We start from the raw sequence: 14,562 nt of genomic DNA on the forward strand, positions 1-14,562 counted from the left end.
TCTTTGAAATCATAAAGAGAGGGTAAATAGGCAGTAAGTAATTTCTCCCAATAGGAGAACTTGATGACAGTTATAATCCAGGAATTGCTTTTTCCCACTAGTATAGCTGAATTTTGGTTCTCATTTGTGTAGTAACATTAGGGAGGCCAGAATGAGTAGACTATGAATTTGTACAGTCTCTTGGAAGACAGGTCCATTGCCAGGGAGTATTAAACATTGTGTTCGGATGTGATGGTCACCTTGTGGATATCCTGAAGCTGTGATTACTGGAACCTAAGGATGTGTCCATGAGAGATGATTCCCTGTATATCCTGGTGCTTATGCTCCATCCTTCTTCATTGAGGGGACAGCTAGATCTAGTTCCAGAACAGGAAATTGCAGTTAGAAAATGGAGATATTCCAAATGGTGTCCAGGATTGCTCCCCATTGTAAGCAGAATTTTATTGACTGCACAGGAGGTGAAACTTTTTAATTCGGAGAGATTAATGAAGATACTTAATTTGCTCTAGGGATGCGTAGCTAGAGTTGCTGCCTAGAGTTGTAGAGGTGATGCCTTGATATATGAGTAGAGGCTATTGGCCTTCTAACATTTGTATCCTAACCAATTTATCACTTTATATGTAAGGCCGACAACACTGCGTGAACCTGAAACTGAATTGACAGCCTGTGTGGAGTGCAGAGTGATGATGCACTCTACAGTGAGTCATCTCTTCTCTCAGGACTTTATTCTTGCCTAGAAACTTGCATAATTTCAGGTTTCAGCAAGACAGTAGAAAAGGTCCAGAATTCTTGAGAAATGTCTATGCTGTTCTTGCAGCTATTAATTTTGTGTTGACTAATCTGCATCTTTCACTGCCTGAACCATTGCAGTCCTGGAAACAGTCATGGAAAACTGTTCTAGTGAGAATATTGCTTAAAAGAGGGGAGAGCATTGTTCTCTGGTGCATTCACTTGATTACTTTTTATGATGACAAGAGAGTTCTTGGATCCAATCCTATTTCCTGTTCACATGTCATTGCCTTTCTATCAGCATCAGGTTTCTTTAGTCTCTAAACTCAGATTTGTTTCCTAATGATTATGTACAGGAAGATCAGTATTTTAAAAATCTAATTATTCAGAATTAAAGGACAATATGAAAATATTTTGTGTGTCTCACCCCTGAAAACTGTATTAAAAAGGAATTTGGGGTGTTTAAATTAGAAATGTTATTAATGGAATGCGCTTAGAGGGCTGTGACATCTTCTGTGGATAGAGAGGAGCCTTTGAGTTGTTTGCAGTTCAGTACAGAAGCTTAGCAAACAGCAGTTCTAGTCAAAGTTTCTGCTACTTGTTCTGTAGCAGAGTTGTGTGTGCTCTTGGGTACCTACAGGTTGTTTAAAACACGTAAGCACTGAGAATTTCTTACAGGCACCATATATATGGGTACCTTAAAATCTGAATATTGTTTACACTTGTGTTGCTGATTCTCACACTTCTTATGCACTGGAAAAGATGCAGGTAAGAATAAAGGTGGAAAGGCTTTTGTGTGGAAGGTGATTATGATGATGGACCTCTTCTTTATAAATGAGCAGGAGGTCATCTTAATTTTACTAAAGAAACACATTGCCAGAAGAAAAAACAACCCACAACTGCTTTTTCTCATATTACTTTCTAGTTTTGTGGACTTTATAGTTAGTGCTGCATGGTATTTAGGATTATGGCACAGCAAGCTGAGGTCAAGGCGAGTATTTCTGTTGGTTGGCCCAACTGAGGGTAGCAGCTCCTGCAGTCCTGTCAGGTGTTGAGCCTTTTGTGTCTTTTCTGAGAAGGTGATTAGGATCCCTCCTCCTTTTTTTGCCCACCAAGGTTCTTGAGATTAGTCCTTTCAACTCAGTGATTGCAGCTTTGACGTAATCAGTTGCAGAACAGACTCTGATTAATGTCTTCAAAATTTGCTCTTGTAAATATTATGGGCAGAAATTTCATTTCTTATTTGGAGAAGAAATGAATTCGTGTGGTTGTATGTAGAATCATAGAATCATACTGCAGCCTAATGTGTGCCTGTATCAGAGCTGTATGAGTTTTTGTTTTAAACACCAAATACTGAAATTATTTTGTACTGGTATTTTTAGTGATGGCTGAATGCTTGAAAAAATGGATAGAACAAATGCTTGTTGTGAATGAAAGGTTGTACAGCTGCAAGGCAGACTTCTTTCTAAGTCGTTATGAACAGTCATGTTTTTACAACATATGTTTAAAATAACAAAGTTTTGGGCATAGATGAATGTTAGCCATGAGTTTAGTTTCCATCTGAAGAAATTATTTAATGTTTGTGAGATGACCCCTTTCTAAGCAGAAGGTGCAAATTGACGGAGGTGCATGCTTATGTTGTTTGACACATTTGATCTGATGACTGTTTCTCACTTTAGACATGTTAAGTGACTTCTGTTAAGATTAAGTCTTTGTAGAATTGTCAAACAAGGTATCTTTCTTTTGTAATATTTGTAGGTATATTTTTACATTATTTTTTTCTTTTACTTTCATGCTTACCATGCAAAATCGTTTCAGAAAGCAACAATAAACTGTAAGTAAATTAAATGCAAATTCTCCAACAATTGCTTTGTTGCCCAATTGTATGGTCTGAAATGAAAGATTACAAGTATCAAGAATAAATTCCACATTCACATGTATTGTGATTCAGTGATCACAATGATAGTCTGTAGGATAATACCACTAAACCTATAATTATTTAAATAAATCGCTTTTTCAGTGATTAAACTGAAATAATATTGGGGGGAATGTAAATTTTTTTGGGGGGGGGAGTAAAGGTGAATTTGGGAGAAGCTAATAACAGCATTGGAATTACTGAGCTTTTTCAAGTCATTGTAGACTGCAGATCATAAGTGTTATCTTACAGGCTTGGGGAAGGGATTAGCTTAATATTTCATTGGGAAATGCATAGGCAAACGTTCACTGGTACTTTATGTGACAGTAGAAGGGGGAGATAATTTTAGAATTCATGCCTGTTAATAGCTTGGTTCAAAACATTAGCAGTAGCAAACGCAGCAACAGATGAGTAAGGTAACACAGATGTATGTAGCTGGCTTTATTCTGCTGAAGCAAGGGTCTGCAGGCATGCGCTGGGGAATGTGAACTGCAGCTTAGATCTCCCATGAATTAAAAAAGGAAAACAGCTTATAGAAACGCTTTATAGAATAAAATAGTGCATAGAATAAAAGTGCACTTGTCTAGAATAAACACAAACTATATACATTGAGAAACTGTAACAGTTTACTGCTGCTGCATGCTTACTTCCCTTGCAACATGAAATAATTTTTTACTTTATATATAAAGTTGAGTCTTCCTTCAACATAGAATCCGTCAGTAAAAATACAGTAATGAAAATATAAATCACGGTATGTATCACTCTGTGTTTAAGTGTGGGTTTAAATTGCAGCAGACTCAGGTTAAACATTAGGAAACTTTCTAGTAGAAAGGGTAATGGAGCGCTGGACTAGATTGCCTGGGGAAGTCATCCATCCCTGGAACCTTTGGAACAAAGTCTGCAAGTACTGCCAGGAGGGCAGTGAGTATAGTTTATAAGCCCACCCCACCACTTTGTGTAGCATAGGATTTCTCTAAGTCAGTTCTATTCCTATTTTTCTGTGACTTTTTTTTCTGTGGGAAACTCGGATCAGAAGTCATAGAATTGGATGTTTGTTCTGAAAGCTGGGACAAAAAAAAATAATAAATCCTGGCAATTTAAATGGTGCTTTGAAGCAGCATTTCCTTGTAGTAATAATATTCTAGATTGCTTCCAGTAAGAAAACAAAATCAACCATTCTGTTGAGGTTTGCTTTCAGGTTTTTGTGCTGTGCTTTTTTTGACTTTCAGACCGTTCAGTGGACTACTCTTTGTGTAAAATTTAAATTTTACAGCAAAAGAAAAATGTTGCTACAATTTTTTTTATTACTTATAATAACAACTGTTCTTTTAATTTTTAAAATCACAATTCTAATTAAATGTGTAATAAAACAACCTTTTTTTTTTGGGCGGCAGGTTAGGAAGCAGAGGCTAGGGAGCAGGTGGAAAAAGTTTTCAGTGATGTTGTTTGAAGTCTTTAGCATCCAGCACTTCATTAAAATACATACAGATGATGTGTGAACTTGTTAAACATACTGCAAAATTGTTCCACTTGATTGCTTTAATTTTTTCCTACCGTGACTTCTCAGATATCTTAATTAAAGTAATGCCTCAATTACTCTTCTGAATAAATTATTTTAAGCCTGGTTTATTGTACCTGTCCCTATATAAAAAATGGTAAACATACAATAGGTTTTATTTTCGTATTGGGAGTTGCATTTGTTCTCTGGCTTCTTTATGCTATTTAAAGAAAGTGTTTTTCATCTGTTTCATCAGAAATTCATAGCCCGTCCTCAGCCTCTCTGGGTGACTGCAGAAGACAGAATTGTGGCATCCCAACAGATTGGAAGTTGAGCGAGTTGAGGGTAAAGACTTTTAATATGATTATTCACAGCTGTAAGAGCAGATCAAATAAAACATTCAAGACAATAAAGAGTCCACTAAGAAGTCAAAAAGCACCTTACTCTATTAAAATGTCTCTTGCAGGTTGTTTTTAAACCAGAGTAGATAAAAATAAATAGGACTGAAAGCTTGCATGTAAAATGTTAATGTAGTGTACAGGCATTTTGGGGAGCATTAGGTAATTTGAGGCCTATAACGAAATACGGAATTAGCAAGTGTAATGGTGTTGGCGCAACTGTTACTGTGTGAAAGGTAGTAAATATCTGCATTATCTAAATTTGTATGGTATTTTTCTCAGTTTGTTTAATACAGCCTTACAGAAGAAAGATAAAGTAGTGTACCATCAGGTGCTTCTTTCAGGAGAGAGGGGAGAAATGTGAAGAAAATTAATTCTTAACAAATAGAATTCTTGGTAATGTCTTTATTTTAATTTCTTTAGACTATGTCTGAATGCATCCAGCTCTCATTTGCTGTTTGTAGAATTGGCATTTACACGGTAAGGCAATGTTCTAACTAAATAAATAATTTTTGTTAGTGTTAATGCCATTTGAGTGAAAAGCTGTTAGTTTTTTGGGATCAGGATTAAGTAATGCAGCTAGCAAAAGGGATTTGTCATATTAGTTTACATAAACTATGGTATGGGTTCATCCTGTCAAAGATTTACTAATACCAGGAGAGAAAATGTCAACCTCTTAAGCTGTAAGAAAATGTAGAATTCATGTGTATCAGTTGCTGAGGATTCTGGCCTAATGTAATTGATGAAGAGTTTGTATACATTTGTTTTTAAATATCCATGATGTTTGAGTGATGTTGTACATCAAAACATGTTGGCTAAGTGCACATATTGTTGTAAGCTATGTCTGGAGTGCCTTAATATTTTCCAAATGCCGTTAAGTTAAACTTCCCAAGCCTTAATTAAGTTATGTAAAAGATACATGAACTTTACTTCAAACATATGTCCCAAATATGCTAAGTTATTTTTTTATGCTGCTCCTAGTTGTTCCAATTAATGATGAGAACAGCTAGATGAATGGGGTGTTTTGTAGAAATTCATTGTGTAAGCTCTGCTTACACAATGTATAAGACACTGTTGCTCAAATCATGCTTCAAATCCTGGAGCTTTTGGAGTGGGAATGCTGCTGCTACTGTTAATACTTTTCAGGAGGAAGCTTGGCACATACTGCTTCTTGTTTTGTTAGGTGTACAGTCACAGTGTAGGTGACTTTTGAACAACTGTGATGAGGGCTATATACCACCAGTAAGTCTTACCTGAGGACAGAATCATGAAGCTTAGCATTTGCTTTTATTCTTAGAATTTGTTTCCAGGTGAAATTTATTATCTCCTTGAGGTTGTTTTTTTTCTCATGACATTTGCCTGAGTTCTGTTTCCAACATCTAAAAGACTATTTTCTAAGTGGTAGAAAATAACAGATTTGGGCAATACGGAGAAAATCCTCATGGAGGAAACTGTTGCTTGCAAAGTCAAAGGCATATTTTCCTGAGGTATTTAAGTTCCCTAGGAGGCCTTCCACTCTCCAAATTCCTATATGATAAGAGTATACTTATTTTGAAGGATCCGAGAGGGTTACAGTGTGCGGTTCTAGTGGCTGTAAGGTATGCAAACCATCTGCCAGCTCTTTAGAAGGCTATAGTAAGCTGTCCAAATTAATTTGAGAGGATGTCCACGTATAAATGTATGTGTGTTGCACGTTTGGGTATAAACAGTATAGCATACACCCTCTGACAATAATTGGTTTTGTTTCAGTTTAAAATCGTGAGTGTGGTGTGTATACTACAGTGCAATGCTAAGTTGTGGTAGCTGCAGTTATAGTGATAGTTGGATGACTGACATCTCGTTGAGACCTTTTGGCCAGCATAATATTTAATTTCATCAAACCTTTCAACTTGCAGACTATAAAGAGCTAGCTTCATTTATGAAAATGCTGAGAGGAATTGATTTCATCAACTGCTGGTACCTAAGAGAGGAAAGTGAGGATGATGATGAGTAGGCTTCAGAGCATCCAGTTGCACTGTTGTCGACACGGTGTAAAGGGAGAATATGCATCCCATGTAAAGTGCATTTTAAGGCTAAAACAGTTCCTTTAGGAAAATGCTAGGTGCTGAGAATAGTTGCTTATGTAGAAATGCCTGTCATTGGAAAGGCGAGTTTTGGGTGATCTATCTGGAGAGTGGGTTTGGACAGCTTTGGTGTCGGAGTAAAGGCAGTGGCCTGCTGAAGTGAGAGAGCTATGTGGAAGTGCAGTGGGGTAGTTCCTCCCTCTGCACCGTGCCCTGCTCCTGCTTAGTCATGTAACCCCCGCACTGAATTTGTTGCTGGGGTATGTGAGCAGTCTGGCAGCTGGCAAGTATGGTGCTCCCTATGATGTCAAGAAACAAATGACAAAACTCCAATTCATATTTCTTATTTAATTAATTCCTTATATTTTGCGTTGTGTGCTTTCTACTGCATGCTATCTTGCAGATCTAATAGATTTTTTTTTGTTGTTATTTGATTTTTATCCAAAAGCTAAGCAGTCTCTTAAATGCCAGTCCTTACTAGCACCATGTGTTCGCTTTGTGCCATATTACTTGGTCACTTCCTGTTCTGTAGGTCCTCGTTGTACAGGGCTGCAGGTAGCTTGCAAAGGCTCTTAGTCCTTTGGACTACAGACTTCTCAACTGTTAGTCTGTTATCAAGCTGCTTATCAGTAACACTCTTGAGCACCCATTACTTCAGCTGTGCTACTCCATTAAATAGGCTTCCTGTTTTTGAGGCCTGTACAGATTATGAGGTGGAGGAAGGGTTTATATAGTTATCCGTGGCAAAAGACCCTGTGCTGCCTTCAGCTGCCATGACTAAGAGGATAAAGCTTCATTGTCTTGAGCTAGGAAAAACATAGATCTTTGCAAGAGTGCAGAAAGATATGTGATGTCCATTTTGGGGCATTAAACCAGATGAGATTACTTAGAAGTATATACCTTTGAAGGGGGGGAGTAGAAAAGCAGAGGTGGTTAATATTAAAAACTGCATAGATATTTGTAAGGATCTGAAGCTGAAGAATATGTATCCTGAAATGAAAACATAAACTTAAATGAAAACTTTTGAGATTAAAAAAACAATCAACCAACCACCCAACCAAAATAAAACTCTATTTCTTCTGCATGTTTTAGGCAGTTAGTACCTTCTCACAGAAGTACCAGTCTTTTCAGACGTGTTTCTGCTTCCGCCATACTAGTGTCTGAATCAGAAGTGTCAGTTGGAAGTGTGGGAACAGACAGATAAATTACTTCTTGAATCTGTGTGACTGTGGAGATTGTAAGCATATGACAGTTTGTGGCAAGGCTTAATCATTATATTATCATTAACTTCCTTTCTGTTTCTGATTCAATTTTCTTAACCAGGTGAAAATCCTACTAAACTAATGATGAAGAGTTCAAACTACAGGAATTTGAGAGGAAAAATAATCAAAAAGGTGTCGTCTTATAAGACAGTTTTTGTAATGGGACATTTGCCATCTTTATAGATATTTAGGACTCCATCTCAGAAATGTGGTGCATGATTATATGCCTACACATTTTCTCTGGAGGGTTCTCTGATACTGTATACTAGGCTTTGAGATTGGGATTTGTTGTTGGTTTTTTTCTTCTCAACTGTTTGCGTATAATAGTAAGCTTTTTTGAACATGGGTAATGAGATATTCTTTCTTGTCCCTACCCCCTAAATGTGACTCCAGCAACAAGTAATTGTTGTATCACTTGTTTTGGATAACAAAACAAGGACAGAAGCCTCTGCAGTGGAGAGAAGCATGCAGAAAAACTTAGTAGAACCATGATCCTTTGCTGATATGCATTAGAAAGAAAAACAGTGGAAAATAATGTTTTCCCTTCTCAGGAAATTAGAAAGTAATAGTTTTCCTTGATTGCAGAACATGGCATCAATAGATTAACGATTAGAAAACACTCATTTAAAAAAACCCCCAAAACAACAGAACAACCCTTTGTAGAGCTTTCTGATTCTCAGATGCTGCATATGGCAAAAGTGATGCACTCTAGCAGCATTGCATCAATGTTGGCATCTTCTTCCTGAAAATGATGAGTAATAGATATTTTGGTATTAGTAGCCTCTTGGCTTGAGATGTGGAAAGAAATGATGCATTTATACAGCTGTGCTTACTATAGTTTATATATGGTAAATATCGTAAATGATGCAAATATGCTTTTAGTTTACTTTGGATTAACCTACATTTGTCTTTGTTTATAATGACAAATTTATGTCTTGAAATGGTTTGACTGGAAACAGCTGGTATGCTAAGGAATCTGTCTGATGTTTGAACAAAACAGAAATAACATTTATTCATGAAGTAGTGGAGGGAAAGCTCTTGAGAGAAGAGAAACCAACTGAGGCATTAACTAAAGGCAGTCATGGAATAGGAGGCAAACATGGGAGCATGTTTGGAAAGGTTCAGTAGCCAGCCTGTGACTTACAGTATGGAAAGCTTCCTGTGAGACTCTTCCCCTCCCTGATGTGGTTTCCCATTGGAAAATGCAAAGTTAAAGTAATAATAGAGCTCGTATAGCATATCCTGTCTACTCCTCCCTTTCCCTGTTGTGTCCTTGACATGAGCAGCAAAACAAAGGCACAAAAGGGCAGCAGGAAAAAATCCTTTTATGTGCTACCCGTTGGGAAATGTGGACAATTCCATTCACCGTCACTGTTGATACACTGTGGGTAGACTGCTGGAAATGAAAGGTATAAATGTTTTCAAGTTCCAGCCTTAAATAAAAGGTGCTTGCTATCACTGGTCTTGTCAGTGACTTGAGTTTGATGGGAGAACATCCACTTTGTTTTTGCAAATCTGTAGTCAAGCTGTTTGAACCATGGTGGCTGACGTGCAATTTGCTACCGATGTAAACAAGAGAGGCAGAATGTTCTGAATGCATGTGGTGTTCTGTACCTAAGAATATTAGAGATATTGTGGATTTTTTTGCTATGAGACTTTCCCTTCTACTGTTCTGAAATAAAGGAAGAATTGTAAATTATTATTTTTTTTTTTTCAAAGGGAAAGTAAGGACAGGTGAAGTGGGAAATCATCAAGGCTGGGCCAGGAGTGAGCATCAGAATACAATTCTCTACCCTTTTTCTCCACAGGGTTCATTGGTTCAAGTAAATTGTGCTCGAATTGCTGAGCAATCTCTCCTTGTGGCCATAGCTGCCCTGACCTGTTCGAAGAGCTCAGCAGCTTGGTCCAACCAATGCTGCTGTGACAGTATTCCTTCCCTGAGCTATTAACTGATACACGCTGTACTTACAGTCCTTTGACAACATCTGACAACTAGTAATGGATTTCACTATGGTTTGCCAAATTAGCCTGTTAATTTTTGTCTGAATTAAACGTCTGTTTGACAAACTTGCAGGCTGCAAAGAGCTTTGTTCTGACCTAGGGATATTATGAACTTGGGTTGTGTTCTTTCTGACTAGTCTCTGCTGTCCATGGCCCCTTCATGCTCCAGAAAACAGCAGTGTTGTTCCACAGACCGTTAACTTTAGGGAGGGGTAGGAAAAAAGCCCAGAGCCTCATTACAAGAGTCTCAGATCTTTTCTGTCCATACAAATTGTTACTCAGTTTGTATTTATCAGAGCTATGTGGTTAGTTGTCCTGTACATAAACTGTTTTGCATCTTCTCTTTGGAAGTCAGGAATCCTGATCTTCAACATAGCTGTCTTTCCAGAAGACAGTTGTGTAATGTACTGGCAAAATGTCATGTTTTGCCTTCAGTGGCTGGTCGACACAAAAGATAAGCTACTCCTGTAGGCTCCAGTGATACAGGGGGTGATTGTGTTAGCATGGAATTTTCCTTTTGGCCTCTGCTGAGCATCCTCTTTTTTGTACAGTTTGCAAAGTAGCCTCTTTAATTATAAAAATAAAAAGGAATTATTTTAAATGAATAAAAGATTTAAAATGTAAATTGCAAGTACATTGCAAAGCAAATGTATTAAAAGCCCTGACAATCTCCTATGAAAAATATCACATGCTTGAAATTTGAGCTGCCCTGTGACTGTGGACTCAGAAGGCTAGTACTGGGGCATGTTGATTTACTAAATAGCAAGTGTACAAATCCAGCAGATAGCTACATCATTTGAATTACTGAGGGAGCAAGAAGACTAGAAGTGGATCTTCAGTGGAAGTGATTTTTTTTTTTTTTTTTTCACGTTCTGTAGTCAAGAGGTTGAGACTGTGTATCACTGTGAGGTTTGCAAAAAGTGAGTTAGTTTGCAAGGGTTCCTAGAGTCTGGTGGGGTAATTCCGAATTGTGGTGAAAGATTGCCCTATGATTATGCTAAAAGTTGCATGCACTGCTCTGTGTGTGTGTGTGTGCAATCACATCCTCTACTTTGTACAGTTGCATAAATAAAAACCTATCAGGGGACTTGCAAGTGGAAATAGTGAGTCTCAGTAATATATACCATTCATAATATTGGCATACAGCCCTTTCTGTTGTATCTATCGTTCTGATGTTGCACTCCTCTCAAAAGCGGTGTTGTGTTTGATTAATGAATTGTAGATTGGTTTTGGTCGGTATGTATTTGCTTTTAACAGCAGCTGGACAACCACAATGTATTAGAAATTATATTTCTTGCACGATAATTACCTTTTTCACAAGATGTCATGTTACAGCAGAAGTGGGATCCGTCTGTTCATCACGTCTTAGGCTTGTTTTGATACTATGAGCTCAAAACCTTGTCTGTTTTCCTTAGGCTGATAAAATATTGCTTTTCCCTATGAACATGTTTGCATTGTATCCTGAGGGCATCAGTGATATGTTACTATTATGATTACTACTGTAAATAGTTCAACTCTGTTTTCTGAAGACATCCTGCATTTGTTGAAGAATAGTATCTTTTAAGGGAAGAGGACACAAGTTGATATTAGATAAAAAATAAATAACAGATGTGCATCAAATGCCACCAAATTTCATCTTTATGAGATAGCTTTTTTTTTTTTTTTTCTTTTTTGGGAAAAGACCCTTCTGGTGCTCTCCATTAGTGTCTCTTCTGGGTGTTTTAAATGATTGCCCTCACCATAAAGTTGAAAATGTTTGCTCAGGTGTTCAAGTTAGTTTTTTTTAAGTGGCCTGCTGAATTTCTTACTGCTGCAGCTTCTGTACAGTTACAATCTGCCGTCTTCAAAATTCTTTTAGATTGTATCCATGTGTAATTAAAGATATAAGTGCTTTTGACTACAGGATCCTTTAAATCCTTTTACAGTAAATAGCCCTTTCTAGATCAGCCTTCTATCGCAATATTTGTATTTTGATCAGTTCGATTATATTTCACACAAATCTTAAACCTATTTATATTCCATAATATGAAGACCTTTGAAAAGTGCCACTTTATTTTTATTGGCAAGGATTGATATAGTACAAAATTGCATTGAATTTTTAGTGGGTTTATATTGCTGGGTATTATGTTGTTGAAGAGTAGAAAACCACAGCATACATATGCTTCATACAATGGTTCCACTGGTATAAGCGAGTACAAATATACATACTTATACTTCAAAAGGTAGATTTTGAGTAATTAAGTGTATTAGTGCCTCAAATGCCATTTTGGGCAATAGACCTTTAGGAATTGGTAAGATGTGAGAAGTGATGTCAAGGATGTTCTGTGTCCTGGAAAGTAGAGGTTACTTACAGCTGTCACATGGCGTGTTGTAACCAAGACTTCAAAATTCGGTTTCTAGTAGTGTCACAGTTGCCTGTATGAACATAGGCAAATCTCTTGTACTTCCCTTTGCAGCAGTATTTGTTCTAAGGCTTCCCAAACTTGCAACTTTCTTAACTGCATTTAATACTATCAGTTAAAGCATAAGACCCGTCTTGTTTCACTCAGCTCTTTTGGTACGCTCTTTAAGCGCACACAAACACAGATAGTTTCTTGAGCAGTTATTTTATTAAATGTTGCATCTCAGGCCAAAATGTGACCTACCCTATTTGCTTACCCTCTTGCTCTTTGAGGCGCAGTACTCCTCTATGCTTTCAGTATGTTTGCTTGTTGTTGAAGAGAAACACGTAGTGCAGTGCATGGGCCTTCCTCAGTCCGAGTCACATAGAATACATCTGTATGTCCTGTTTGAGATAAATAGACATGGAAGAAGAGCTGCAAGACTGCACAGAAGTGATTTTACTTGCAGCAGTTTAGCTAGCATAAGGTTGAAGCCGAATACTTTTGATCTCTGACCATTCTGTGGCAGAGTGTTGGTCACCTGGCTTGGGAAACATGCAAGTCCCTCATCTCCTCAAAACTTCTCAACATCAGCCAGGTGGTGTTAAGTTTCTTTTTGGTTCAATTGCTTATGGAATTACCTCAATGTAATCTGCTAATGTTTGTCACATTTTTTTCTTTTTCATCCCACAGTTCAGTTATTCATTATTTTACATATTTTTTACACTTCCATCCTGTTCAATGGTTCCTTAAGTGTCACGTTTGTTTTCTTCATCTCTAATGTCATTCTGTTCCATCCCGGCCTTCTCTATGAGATTAGACTTCTTGCCACTGACAAAAATAGTGCTTTTTATTCTGTACAACTCACTTTCCTTACACCTCAGACTTGTTTCTTAGTGTTGTTTTGTTAATTTCGTCCAGTTTTAGCATAGTGTTTTAACCTTTTCAGTTTGTTGGGGTGAGTGGTAGTGGTGGAAAGGTGTATGCACAGATGAAACATTTTGAAGTAAATTGTACACAACGTTGTCTTTCCATCAAACTCCAGTAACAACATCTTTTTTAAACACTGTTCACACTGTAGCGTAGTCAGACAACATACGCTTCAATTTATGATGATGATTTGTTCCCTGATTCTAAAACTGCATGCATTTCCAAAACATAGGAGATTTTGTTTCTTAGCCTGTGTTGTGTTAGTGTTCTCTTGAAGATCCGCTTACTTCATTTTGTTGTCATTTTGAATTACATGGAAGACGTTCCAGTGCATTTCTCTGGATTATATACTCTTAAGAAATAACCACTCTGTATGGGGTCATACCTAGAGGGCTGACAGAGACTGATACTTTGTTTGATTCCTAGCGCAGTCTCCTCTGTGACAAGCAGACCACAGCCAGATAGGGAATGTATCGAATACAGCAGTGAGCATGGAAATGGTGCAAATTCTGTGCCACATACACTTCTTGTCTACACGTGGAAAACAAGGTGGGATTTGTTTTGAAGTTGAATCTGTATAGAGAAAAGATCGCAGAAGGATGAAGACTGTGAAATGAACTTGTAGAGGTAAACCTGACAAAGACTTTTGATTATTGACATCAAGGTTTATGTTTCAGATGCTTTTGCCTTGCTCGTTATAAGAATTGTGTGTTGTTTTTCCTCTGCTTGAATTTATTGGCTATTGAAGAAAATCTACTGAGAGTCTCACAAGAGCAGGTTGGGTCATGTTGTGGGATGTTAAGAGGGAAGTAACTCTTGGTTTCAAGGGTTCTGAAATGCTTTTCACTGTAACATCTCACTTGACTTTGAACAGTAAGGTGATTCAAGTGAAGGGATCAAGTGTGGAAATGCACATCTTGACATAGCAGATTAAAAAGCAGAGGCTAGAGTAGCATGAGAATCCCAAATACTGGACCTCAGCCTTGTGGCAGGAGTAACATGGTTATTATAAAAGGGAATTCTAAATCCAAATACCCCATGAATAAAAAGGTCAAAATGTATATTAAAAAAAAAAAAAGTTGCTGTGGTATGAGCTATGCTGAGCCAGTGGAAATGTGAGGCTCTAGGACTGTCAGATAATGAATAAGAAAACCACAACAAAGAAACTGGGGTTTTAGGTACGTGCTCTGCTGAGCCTGTAATGTAATGTGAATTAATCTTACCTAAAATGTACCCTCTAATAATAATCTAGTAGATGGTAAACCAGCTTCAGATGGAAAATAACGAGAAGAACTCTTCCTAAGTGTGAAAGCTGAACGTATTTGGACATGTGTGTGGAACTCTTCTTCATTATGGTTTTATTATTCTGCTGCTTGTATTCCTAA

General features: G+C 37.4%; 1 protein-coding gene across 1 annotated transcript in view; it reads left to right on the top strand.

The window, feature by feature from the left end:
* Positions 1 to 2,546: 2,546 nt before the first annotated feature.
* The window catches only part of ARL15 (ADP-ribosylation factor like GTPase 15), a 215,948-nt gene continuing 203,932 nt past the window's right edge, over positions 2,547 to 14,562 (top strand). The window contains exons 1-3 of the mRNA XM_014965077.1: positions 2,547 to 2,563; positions 4,399 to 4,487; positions 4,964 to 5,020. Coding sequence (XP_014820563.1) covers positions 4,967 to 5,020 — 54 coding nt within the window. The 5' untranslated portion in view covers positions 2,547 to 2,563; positions 4,399 to 4,487; positions 4,964 to 4,966. The remainder of the gene's footprint in view (positions 2,564 to 4,398; positions 4,488 to 4,963; positions 5,021 to 14,562) is intronic.

This window comes from Calidris pugnax, unplaced genomic scaffold, assembly GCF_001431845.1.
Source record: "Calidris pugnax isolate Ruff unplaced genomic scaffold, ASM143184v1 scaffold273, whole genome shotgun sequence".
Classification (NCBI taxonomy): Eukaryota; Metazoa; Chordata; class Aves; order Charadriiformes; family Scolopacidae; genus Calidris; species Calidris pugnax.